The sequence below is a fragment of the Marmota marmota genome, unplaced genomic scaffold (assembly GCF_001458135.2).
Source record: "Marmota marmota marmota unplaced genomic scaffold, marMar, whole genome shotgun sequence".
NCBI lineage: Eukaryota > Metazoa > Chordata > Mammalia > Rodentia > Sciuridae > Marmota > Marmota marmota.
In genome coordinates, this window is record NW_026000142.1 from 31,582,769 (window position 1) to 31,595,970 (window position 13,202).

At 31.4% G+C, this 13,202-nt stretch overlaps 1 protein-coding gene across 9 annotated transcripts in view; it reads right to left on the reverse strand.

Moving 5' to 3' along the window:
- Cacna2d1 (calcium voltage-gated channel auxiliary subunit alpha2delta 1) overlaps window positions 1-13,202 on the reverse strand; it is a 444,702-nt gene that overhangs the window by 17,766 nt on the left and 413,734 nt on the right. For all 9 annotated transcript variants that reach the window (XM_048786232.1, XM_048786240.1, XM_048786238.1 and 6 more), the window contains 7 exons: window positions 9,858-9,955; window positions 7,266-7,353; window positions 6,140-6,202; window positions 5,372-5,475; window positions 3,502-3,588; window positions 2,331-2,398; window positions 1,906-1,944 (listed from right to left, as the gene is read on the reverse strand). In XM_048786232.1, the coding sequence (XP_048642189.1) occupies window positions 1,906-1,944; window positions 2,331-2,398; window positions 3,502-3,588; window positions 5,372-5,475; window positions 6,140-6,202; window positions 7,266-7,353; window positions 9,858-9,955 (547 nt within the window). The remainder of the gene's footprint in view (window positions 1-1,905; window positions 1,945-2,330; window positions 2,399-3,501; window positions 3,589-5,371; window positions 5,476-6,139; window positions 6,203-7,265; window positions 7,354-9,857; window positions 9,956-13,202) is intronic.

Consider the following 13,202-nt stretch of genomic DNA (forward strand, 5'->3'; position numbering starts at 1 on the left):
CCAGGAAATTGGACAAAAATATTTGATGATATGTCACTATTTCATCATTTTAAATATATATTTAATATTATGAGAAGAAAAAAAAATTATAAACCAGTTCCTGTTACAATTTAGCTATTAGGTTTCCCCCCAAAATTTTTGTGTGAAACAGTTAAAGGAAGTTTTGAGGTGAAATGATTGCATTATGAGAGTCTTAATCAGTGCATTAATCTCCCCATAGGGATTAATTTGGTAATTGTAAGCAGGTAGTGTGGCTGGAGGAGCTGGGTGGATTGGGCCATGCCTTTGGGGTTTATATTTTGTCTGTGGTGAGGAAAGCTCACTGTCTGCTTCCTGGTGTGATATCCTGAGCCACATTCCCTCACCCCACTCTTCTGAAATAATGTTCGGCCTAATCTCAGGCCTCAAGGAATGGAGATAACTGTCCATGGATTGAGACCTCTGAAACTGTGAACCCTAAATAAACTTTTCCTTCTCTAACTTTTCTTATCAGAAAAGTTTTTGGTCACAGCAAACTGAAAAAACTGACAAAAACCATAAATATACTTCACAGATTAAAAAGAAAAAAAATCAATCAAGGGATTATAACTATTTTATATTTTTGTATTAAAAATGTTTGGTTGGATAATTATAGATTAAAAGATGAAAACAAAATCCTTATGGCTGAGTTAAAAAAAAATCACCCTGAAATGTAGGAAAAGTTACCACCCAGTTTAAAAATAAGAAAATGTGTGTGTGTTTATATATTGCATATTTTTGTATTTTGTATTTTTTAAAATTTCTTAAATATATAAGGACTGAATTCAGAGATGCTTAACCACTGAGAAACATCCCCAGACCTTGCCATTTTTTATTTGGAAACAGGGTCTTGCTAAGTTTCTGAGGCTGGCTTTGAACTTGTGATCCTCCTACCTCACCTTCCAGCACCACTAGGATTATAGGCTTGTACCACTGGGCCCAGAGAAAATCAATAACTTTTAATAAATAAAAACACATTGCTTACCATTTGGGAACATAATACATTTCCCTAATGTGGAAGTACCTTGTTAAAACCTTTGCTTTAAAAAACACCTGCTAAATAGTCTAAAAAAATGAGAAAGCTAGAAAAACAATTAAAATTACTGGTTTATAATATTGCAGATGTAAAAATGATACCCCTGTTTCCCTTGGACATTTCACATAGAAAGACCAGAAGAAAATTGTGGGATTTGTCATCCTTTATAATCCTTGCCATTGTCAAGTATTATATTTGTAGCCTCTTCAATTTTTGAACAGTTAATCCACATTTTCTTTTTTAATTTCTCAAAGAGAAATGGGAGTAATACAAAATAATCCAATACTTGTAAACAAATTTTTGAAATAAACTATGTAACTATAAACTATATAACTATTTTTAAGTTTAGTTAAAAAATGTTTTCCATTACTATATAACAGTGTGAACAAATAAAAAGAAAGTGCAGAAGATGAGTGAAGCCACATTGGGAACCAAAAGATTGCTTTGGTTGGAAATTTCCCATCCAGAAATACAGCTAAAGACAAGTATGGAAAAAGAATCTAATATGATTTTTGCAATCTACCCATACTACATGAATATTTAAAAAGGCATTTATGGCTAGAAATTAGTGCTTCTCTCTCAGTGATAGGGCACTTGCCTAGCATATATAAGGCCCTGGCTTTAATACTCAGCACTGTCAAATAAGAAAAATATAAAATAAAATTAGGAATCGAAAGCACATAAATTCAAATTCATACCTATTTTCATTCATACCTATTTCGCATTTCCCCAGAATCTTTTTAGCATAAGATTAAAAATTCATATACCCCTTTTTATCTTTCAAATCTCAGTGAGCAAGAGTAACACAATAACCTATTGTAGTTAAATATATTTTTAAAGAGTTTTCTTACATCACTGTTTCTTTTGCAGTCACAAACTGGACCAGCACACTGAAAGACAGAGATACAATTATCATTTCACACTTTTTAAAAAAAGTTGATTTCAAATATATTAAATAACATTAATTAGTTATGATTGTTATAATTAGAGTTTTGGAATGATTTATCTAGAATAAAATAATAGTCTAGATCATAAGAGAAAGTTTTAGCATAAGAAATATCAATCAAAATATATAGTAGCATTTCAAGTAATAAATTTGAACTACCTTTTTGCTTATTAATTTAAACAAAAAGCTTCAAAAATAGGAATAAATATTTCTATTTTAATATAGTTAGTGTCACTAAAAATTATTTTGTTATTGTATAATGGTATTTTTTCTAGGTTGAATTTTTACAATATTAAGTATAACATAAAAATTTTTTAAAAATTATCTTACCGGATCCCTGATTGAGGTTTTGGTGAAATTCTCTATCCAAGAATTTACATCAATTTTGATTCCAACAACTGAAAAATAATTTTAATTAATTTAAAGTGATAATTAAGTATACTAGCACTTTTGACAGTTTATACAATAGCAAATAAATGATGGTTTGAAATATAATATTCTTATAAAGATGTATTTCTTAGGATCTTCATTAATAAATAATGTAAATAGCTCTCAAACTATTCCATAAACTGTAATTAATATTCATAAAACAGTTTTATTTGACAACGAGAATCTGGCCAATTAACTAATACTATAAGCTAAAAAAAGGAGTGTCAGGGATAACTTCATCAACATGAAGTCATTCAAGCAGTATATTTTAAGAGGTTGCCCTAATCCTATCAGTGCATGTGATTGGTGCTTAGGAAATACTTATTGATAGAGTGGGTAGATGAGTGAGCACATGGGCAAGTGAACCAGTTGCTAAGAGAATAACTGATGGAGTTAAGGAAGGAAAATGTGAATGAGAGAATGAGGGAAGGAGTGAATTCATGAAATAGAATCACCCTCAGTAACATCAAAACAATCTCCCTACTTCCATCTAACCCAATTTTAATATATGCTCTTTCTAAACTTCAAACAATACTGAATCCCATAGTGAAAAAATAAAAAGATAGTATTGCATTTGTCCACTTCCAATTCTCATTGATCCTAAGTTTTACAATGTTTTTCCTTTGTTCAATTATTTTAACAAAAGTCATTTTCCATATTTTATTGTATATGCAATAGAGCCCTATCTTTCTTTTTCAGATATATAGTAATCTAGGGTATAGGTTAGCTATGATGTATCTTTTCCCCCAGTGATACAAACCTAATGCTTTAAGTTTAAATTATTAAAAATATTTACAACCGTGGCCACATAATATTGTATGTATTGAAAGTAGGAGAGCATGGTAGGGTCACAAGATCAATTCTAGATTTAATATTTTGTATTTGAAATTCTGATATATCACACTAAATGTGATACATTACACTAAAGTGCTTGCATAAACTTAAATATATTAACATATCCACTTTGAAAATTCTTCAACTTTGTATACTATCAAGTTAATTTTATCTCCAATTTTATATTTAACTATATGTTTTTAATTCTGGTCATGTTTATATGTTCTTATATGCTTACCCGCAGGTTTAAGAAGTTTTCCTTGGATAGAGATTTCCACAGCTTTGCTTACCATAATGCCTGATTCATATGCACCTGGTCCACTTTCTAAAAAATAAAAATCAGACCAATCTAGATAAATCATAAAACTGATTTCTTCAATTGATTTCAATTTCTTCAATGGATACTATATAGTGTTTTTCTTAAAAATTCTAGCATATAGCCAAACATGGTGGCACACACCTGTAATCCCAGCAGCCCAAGGAGGCGAAGGTGGACGGATCACAAGTTCAAAGCTAGTGTCCACAATATAATAAAGTCCTAAACAACTGTCTGTCTCAAAATTAAAAATAAAAAAAGGACTGGAGATGTGGCTCAGTGGTTGAGCATCCCTGAGTTCAACCATAGGTGCCAAAAAGAAAAAAAAAATCTTGCATATAAAATCTATAAGAAGCATGTCATCTCTTCTTTCTCTCATCTTCCTTTATATACTGGGTTAACTGGAAGTCCATGAATTGATATCTATTGATTTTGGAGCATGAATTACTCAATTTGATTTGATCTTATTTCACAGTGTAAAAGATGAACACAAACACAGTCACATCAATGTTTATAGCAGTACAATTCATAATAGCTATACGGTGGAGCCAACCTAGATGGATGGATGGATTAAAAAATGTGGCATATATACACAATGGAATTTTACTCAGCAATAAAAGAGAATAAAATCATGGAATTTGTAGGTAAATGGGGGATGTTGGAGAAGATAATGCTAAATGAAGTTAGCCAATACCAAAAAAACAAATGCCAAATGTTTTCTCTGATATAAGTAGGCTGACTCATAGTGAGGTAGGGAGGGGGAGCATGGGAGGAATAGATGAATTCTAGATAGGGAAGAGGGGTGGGAGGGAAAGGGAGGGGGCAGGGGATCAGCAAGGATGGTGGAATGTGATGGACATCATTATCTAAAGTATGTGTATGAAGACACAAATTGGGTGTCAACATACTTTAGATACAAACAGAGATATAAAAACTTGTGGTATATATGTGCAATAAGAATTGTAATGCAAAAATAAAAAACCCAAATACATGCATAAAGACATGAATTGGCATGAACATACTTTATATACAAAGATATGAAAAATTGTGCTCTATAAGTATAATAAGAATTGTAATGCATTCTGTTGTCATGTATTTAAAAAATAAAATCAATTATAATAAATAAATTAATTAATCAAAAAATAAAACTGAAAAAAAAGATGAACACCAAATCTCTGCTTTATGACATCTGCAAAAATATTGGGTAGGCTGCTAAATTGGAGTAGAAAGAATGACTTTGGATTCATAACACTACTTTGCCTTTTAAAAACCATTGGACAAAACTGAAATTCTCTAAACTTCAGTTTTGACACTTGTAAAAACAGGAGTAAAAAATACCTATGCTCAGACCGAGCTCAGGAGAATTAAATTAGAAAGTCTTTTGTTTTTGTAAAGAACCTGATAAAATAGTTTAAAAGATGGGCTATTATTTTTATAAATGCTATCTTATGTAATTAATACTGATAAAATGCAATTAATCAACTATTTAATTCATTAAACATTCTTTCACATATTTCAGCTGTGACATGAAGGATGAACTACATATGTTTCTATTTATTAAGCTGCCTGCTAGATATGCTATTCTACATTACTTTGCTATGCATGCATTTTACCTCTTAAACTAAATGGATGTTTCTTTTCTATTTTCCTAATGTTTTGCATATGCTGTGGCTTAATAATGACTATTCTGAGCAGTTAACATGAAATACATTGACTGGGGAAGAGAAGGTAGTAACAATAATTTGCTTTAAAAAACATAATTGAGAAAACTGAGTTCCAAAGCAATACTTACTGTTAAAGTAGGGAGCAGTGAAAACATAGTTATCATTATCAAGGCTCCTTTTGTAGAAGCTGTCTTCATATGTCTCCGGGTTTTCTTGCCAATTTTCTCCAGCCCTAAGGAGGAAATGGCTCATCATTTGTACTCTTTAAAGTCCCAGATAACCTACCTCTCCCTTTGTGGAAATACTGAACTTTATACATACATCTGTCCCTCAGGTGTGTATAGGGAAGTTAGTGGATAATGTAATGGATACTCATTATAAGCAATATATCAGCATGTCATTATATGAAGAATCAGAAAAAGCTGAATCCTAATTTTAGCCTGCCATTTGCTTGTAGGAAATTATGGATAAGTCAGTTAATAAGTTAATTAATATTAATAGCCTTGGTGACTACTCCGGGCACTGAAGGAACTACTCCTAAGATAAACAGAAATTGAATACATTAAAGAAAAATGAAACACTGAAAAGCTACACCACTGTTGCTGACAAGTTATAATCATTTGCTCACTTAATAGTTGGGCTTGTGTCTACAAAAAGTCTCCTTCAACCGCTAATGAATTTTGTAATAAATACATATGACTAGCAACAGTACCATTGAAGGATCCTATGATATCATTTTTCAAATAAATGGGATATTATAATAATATAAGCACATTAAACAATGACTCTAATTTGATCTACAAAAATGATCAGTTGCTCTCAAGAAGGCTTCCTTATATAGTCTTGGCACAATCCTTTGTAAGGTACTTATTTTTACAGATGTTATTTGAACTTACTCTTTGGGATAAACTCTGGTAATCCCACCATCAGTCACAACAAACCGAGCCTTCACTCCCTTGCTGGAACAGAAGATTAAAAGAAGGAAATGTTTTATTAAATTTACTCAAAGATATTATGTTAGGTGTGGGTGACACAAAAAGAAATAAAGCAAGGTCTTAAAAGAAGTCAAGGTAAATATAGTTGCAAAACTATGTTTCAATAATTGAAACATAATAATTGAAGAATCCTTGAGTAAGTACTCAAAGGGGTATGTTTAAGGAAGTCATCTCGTAAGAAATAATAAGAAAGGTGCATTTTGAAGATGAACAGGAGTTAGGAGGGATGACGGAGGAAGCAGAAGACATCACATGGAGAGCGATGAGTATGTATTAGGGAAAGCTTATATACATATACGTAAGTGCTGCTGTCAGATGTAAGAAGGGCATAAGCAAAGTAGATAAACAGTAGGAAGTTAAGTTTCAAGAACAAGCTTCTAAGGAATGATCACCATGAATAATTTTGAAGTCCAAGCTAGAGAGCTCCATTGTTATCTTGAAATTAGAATTCTGTTTTTGAAGTAAGATTCTGGCATGTGTGTATTGTATGAAGAATAGACTGGGAGCTGTGGTTGGAGGCATGGGGAGCATGAAATACAGAAAAATCAGTTGCTGAAATTTCTTAAGGTCCTAAGATCCCATTTTTATGAGGAAGAGAGGAAAACTTTGTTAGAAAGATTCAGCATTTAGCAATTGAGTAGAAATGGGGTAGGGAGATTATGAATGAGAATCTTAATCAGATTTCTCATTTTCTAGACTGGATATATGGGAGACACTACTAGAAAGCCAACTAAATATTCACTAGAAATGCTGTTTCACTAAAAACACAGAAGCATACAAACATGCCAATCAATTTGATTATTCACACTGAAGTATAAAGCTGAGTAATAGCAGATATTAATACTGAAATACACCCACCTGAGAAAGCAGGTTGTCAACAGTTGTAAAATGCTTCTCTTGAGAAATTATTATTAAAGACAAAAAATAAACTTGAATTTTTTGAGGCCTTTTGTCCAAAAAATTCGCAGGAAGAAGCAAAACTAAATTGCACAAGTATATATTTTTATTAATAAAAACAAATACTTACATATTTTTCTGCTTGCTCCAGTAATTTTGGACAAGTTCATTTGTAAAGCCTGCATCCAGTAAGACTCTATTAATCAAATCTGTATTACCTAATAGAAAAATAATATATTCAATTATACCCACATTGTTTTTTTTTTAATGAGTACAACACTAAAGCAAATGTATTTTCTGTTTTCAAAAGTAATTTAGACCGAATATTTCCATGAATTTAAAAATTATATTCCATATTCATTTTGCCATATTTTTTGAGATATAGCTGGAATTAGCAGTAGAAAAGCCAATTCCGAAAGAAAAAAGCTTTTGTAAAATCAGCATTATCTTGACTTAAAATATTTTTTTAAATCAAAGGGACACTTAAAATATACCATGTTGACAAATGATGAGGAAAGAGACTTCCTTATTTGCTTTTAGTTTGGTTCTGTAGATTATCATGGTGGTTCCAAAATTAAAAAAAAAGGTTCGTAGAAAATTTTAATAAATCTTATTTTTCTTTGTACAATCTTATTTTTCTTTGTGTGTGTGTGTGTGTGTAGATAGATTTAGATATACAGATATCTGATAAGATTGGTAATTCTGAAATCATCAAGTAAAAATATTAAACAAAAATTACTTTCTGCTTTCATTTTCATTTATTTTTGTAAGAAAATGTATTTTAATAGGAACATAAGAAAATCATGGAATAAATATGACTTTATGAAAAATTCAATAAACATCCTTTTTTTGTTTTGGAGCACGGCAAGGAACAAATTGGCCATCATAGATCAGCTCTCCTCTGAGACTGGGTTCTGGAACCTACTGTATTGGTTCAATAGCACGGGATGCAGTTGTCCTTTCTGTGTACCCAAAGAGCATATCAATGCAAATTCAAGATAAAGAAGGGAATAGATGCGGAGGACTGAAGGTTAATTAATACATTCTTAAACAGTGTTACTGTCTTCCTGTTCTGCTTGCTCCTCTACTCTAAGCCCATGAAGCTCTTAAACAATCTAAGATACCCTCTCTAAAATTTCCCATTTATTTCACAATCTCATTTTATTCAAATAAGTAAGGTATGGTATTAGTTAATATCCAATTACTGTAAGAAGTTTAATAGGCTGGAAACATTTTAATTAGTTTAATTTTTCTTTCATATGGGATTGGAGGATCAATTTAATTCATATTTTTGACTAAATTTCAATTCATTCTAGGAGCTATCTTACATTATTTTAGAAACTGCATTACTTTTAAAAATAGCCCACTTGGAAATTAAATTGTGTATTTTAATTGTCTCCAATCCTTTTAGGTAAAACAAATGAGACTATTATTCTAATTTGTAATATAAATCAAGGTTATAAGCAATTTTATAATTTTGCTCATCATTTCACTGTGCCCCAAGTGTCTTGAAATATGTTTTCTGAAGCTGGTTAAATACAATATATAAATTATCAGCATTACCCTTTACATTTTTATACACTTAGTTTCTCATAAACAATAGTTAAATGAGAAGGAGGAAGGATGTGAGGACAACAATAAATCTATATAATAAACATTTAGGTAAGTTAGTAAATTCATTTAGACTTTAGGAAGAATTGTAATTTCACTTATGGACCACGTATAGGTACTTTTACAAAGCAAAATCTATTTTGATCACAGATTTCAATGGCTGATATCTACTTTTCAAGTTTAATGTTATTTGATAAAAAAAAGAAAAAAAACATTTAAAAAATCTAAGTTCACATATATGATCTCTTTTCTACAATTAAAAAATCCTATCCTTTTTTCTGTTCTTCACTATATACATATTTATCTCAATTATTTCCTATTTGGTTGTAAGGGAGGCAGATAAAAGGTAGATAAAAGGAAGAGACTGAAGAAAAGACAAAAACACTGTGGATCATACAGAAAGCATTTTTAAAAACGTATCTGCACTTCCCTAAGGAGTGCAGTAGAAAAAGAGAGTGATTCCAATTTTCATGGTGTTCTGAAGATTACAAGTTAAGATAAACATTTATGATAAATTTGTGATTTCACATGAGAGTATTACATTAATTTTGTTATTCAATTCAAGTACCTTTAAACAACCTTATTTCAGTTCTCTCTTGGGCATGCTTATTACTTGTTGATAGGGAATGACATAAAATAACATTAGAAGGCTGTGGTTCAATAAAGTAAGCTTTCACTGAGAAGAAAGGTTTGGAATCATCCTGTTAAGGTAGGATCAATGGCGACCTCAGCTGCCCAGGATATGTTTTTAGAGTGGTTCCTAGAAGTCATTTGCAAATCTGAGCTATGGAGGCACTAGGAAGTCATTTCTGCTTGTATGTGATAAATTTAGAGACAGCTTTAAGAAAATGGGGTTTTCACTTTGATAAGTGATAAAGTGCTTTGTTTAGATATAGAGAGGGGGGAGAGAAGGGAGTAGGAGGAGACAAATGAAAGAAGGGAGAGGGATCAAATAGTTAACTTTACCATAAAAAATTAATAGAGTATATAAGTAAATGAGCACACCAATAAACTAATACGATTATCATAATGTTCAATATAAACCATGATTTAACCACTCTAGGTAAAAAAGCCACACTTAAGCAATTACTGCAAATTAATATATACTTACATGATGGGTTGTTTGGAGTTTTTCGATCAATAAACTCATTGAAATTTAAAAGAAATTCAGTGTTGTTATCAGATGGTTTAAGGTCATTGCAATAATCTCTGAAAAAATATATTTTAGAATATTAGGTATCAAAATCAAAACTTTACAGGGTAATTACAGGTAGCAGAAACAATATTTTCCCCCCTTTTTACTAGATGCATGACTTTGTAAGCCTTGTTACCTCTATTTCCTCATCTCCATAACAGAAGAATAGTTTGTCAGTAAGTGGTGAGATTATAAAAATCCAGGTTTTCTTTTATTAAATAAACTATTGCATATTGAAGGTATTATAGTTCTCATCTAGAAATTAAAACAGAAATCTAATGTCCATTAAAATATTAATAAATCCATTATATATTAAGACTATAAGAGAAGTTATTATATTTAAAAATTATGAAAAAGTGGCAAGTTTTAAATATTTGTATCTTTAATTCCTAACTTAATTGTAGATTAATGCAGACAAGTATTCTCTGCATTTGAACAACTGCAAGATTTTGTTTTGATGTATGAAGAAGCTATGTTGTCGCAAATAAAATTTTGATCCTCTATCTTGCATTTGAATCAATCTCTTATGCATCCATTATTTTCTAGCATCATAAATTGATTATTTGGAAAATATAATTTGTGTAGGAATTCCGAATGATGACACATTTCATTATATAATATTGAAAATTTGCATCCATTAATATCACCACTGATGTCACCATTTAGGTCTGTATTGGGAAACTGTCATCTTGCTCTCATGGACACAGCTTTCCCAAAATTCTGATTTTTTTTTTTTTTTTTTGCTTGAAAGCCTGGATTTTGTCATTGGCAACAAATATGTTTACTTGTTTTCTTCAAGGTAAAAGTCTCACTAATTCATTTTTGAAAAATGTCTGCCATTTTTTTCAGGTAAACATTTCATTTTTTAAAAAGGCAAAAAGCACTTAGTTCATCTCCCAATTCAAACAACAGATAAGTGCTCTTCTTTGAGGCATCCAAGCTCTTCTCAGATGTTGAAATACTTTTAGCTTTATCAAATAGAATGATAAAATACAGAAAATTGTCCCTTTTTATAGGGGAAAACTTTTATAAACTAAATGATTCTTAGGGCTTCAATTGTGTGTATTTTAAAGGAAGATTGGCTTTTGCCCTCATGCAGCTGCTGCACCTGGGGCCTTACGAATGCTACCAGTGCTCATAGTGACTGGCTTGATTCACATTTAGGTATGGTGTTTACTGTTGCTTTTGCACTGTTGGCACAAGTATCAATATCAATACAAGGAAGAAGGTAAACAACATTTAATATCATTATGAAAATAACATGGACCCTCTGGAACCCATGGGGTTCTGCAAACCTTAATTTGATAACTGCAGTTTGAAATGATTTGGAAATTTAGAATAAACATAAGACAACGTAAACACACACAAAAAACTCAACAATGATAATTTTGTAGGTTAATACATCCAACAAAATAATCAAATATTCAATATAAAATACGAATAAATAGAAAACATCTTCAAATGCAAAACCTCAGAAAATAAAGCAGAACAGACAAACTGTTTGAACTTCAACAACAATGCAACATTCTTGGTTTACAAAAAGAGGCAAGGTTTAGAAAGTATAGCCAGCTATGGTGGCACACATCTGTAGTCAAAGGTACTAAGGGAGGCTGAGGCAACAGGATTCTGAGCTGGAGGGCAGGGTTGGCAACTTAGCAAAATTCAATCTCAAAAAAAAAAAAAAGTGTTTTTACATGACTTGAACTCTGAGATATTGAGAGAGCTAAATTTGACTTCTTCCCATAATGCTATGCTATTTTAGAAATAACACCAGCCTGTAAATCAAAAGACTAATACAGTGAATTATGATCTCACAGAATTAGAAGTTGGTAGCAAAGTTTAAGAAGGGCTAAGCAAAACGTTGCAAATATTTTTTAATAAAACCACTTCTGGAATACTACTTTTATTTGCAAGCCATTTCTAAAATTATTTTGTTCATTTTATCTGGAAATAACCTTATCAAAAATTATGTAAAATTTTAAAGATGAAGAAATAGATTCAAAGAGGTAAAGAGATTTCTGCAAAGGCACTTAATATCGTATCTCCTCTGAGGAGAAGCCTATCTTCAGATCCCTAACTAGTGTATTTCCTTCACGAAATAAGCTTAGAATTTTCACTTTGTGAACTTTCATTGCCACAAAACTGGAAGCCAAAAGCATCTTTGACCTCTATCCATAGAAGGTTTTTTCGTGTTGTGACCACTCTACTTAGACAATTTTTTTTTTTTTTTAATCCTTGCAGGCTCAGCTGTGGCTCAGTTTTAAACTAGCTTAAACATATTATCTACCTTTTGATGTTTAGTAGTGCAATGCTATGGACATGTTGAAACTACCAATAGAGAATTATTGAATCAAAATAGAAACGAAGTAGGAATAATTTATATAAGGGAAGCGGGTGGAATGAGTTCCCCTGTAAGAATGATCCAGAGGACAACAGAGAATCACACACCACAGAGCGCCTGACTGAAGTTATTTGAGACATAGAATGTGTGACTAGAAAGCCTGCACTATTGTTGGTTAGTGAGCCTAATGACTGTTCCCCACAAGGCTGGGAGCTTGAAAACTCAAAAAGTATCAATCATCCTTTCTTAAGTTCTGGTCCCAAAGGAGCCATGCTGTGACAGTGGGTGGCAATAACTGTGGTTAACAAAACAGCCAAGCCATTTCCCCCCAGAAACGTGCAAAGACCTTCCTAATACACATTCTATATGACAATGTTTCTTGAAAAGAAGAAATCAGATTTTTGCACATTGATCATTATTAATTTCTCTCAGGAAGAAAATTCCTTAGTGTAGATGAGGCGATAAGATGGAGAAATGCTCAGATGACTATAAAGGTAAAAAATAAAACTTCAATTTGCTTAAAATTCCATCAAGGCCAGAAAGCTATGTCTTTTGGTCATTTTGTATTTCTGATTAATGGGATTTGTGATGTAAATGGCTTTGAAATTAACCACAAACCTGAAGGAACTTTGAAAGAACTATGGTGTTAGAAATTTGGCAAATTAGAGAAAGTCTACTATTAGTATGTCCTTGTTCTTTTCCTATTTTTCAATAAATTCTATTATATTCCAAAAAATTGGCAAATTATTTCTAGAATATCCAAAGGGAGTTTGTTTACTTTCTGCTCAAGAGTAAGTATAATGTAGGTCATATATCATAATTTAGCAGTTAACTATAGGCTATCACATATTGGTATTTCTTTCTCATCCTAACTCCTGCTTATTTCTGCTTATCCAAGAAAATAGTAAAATTAATCCATG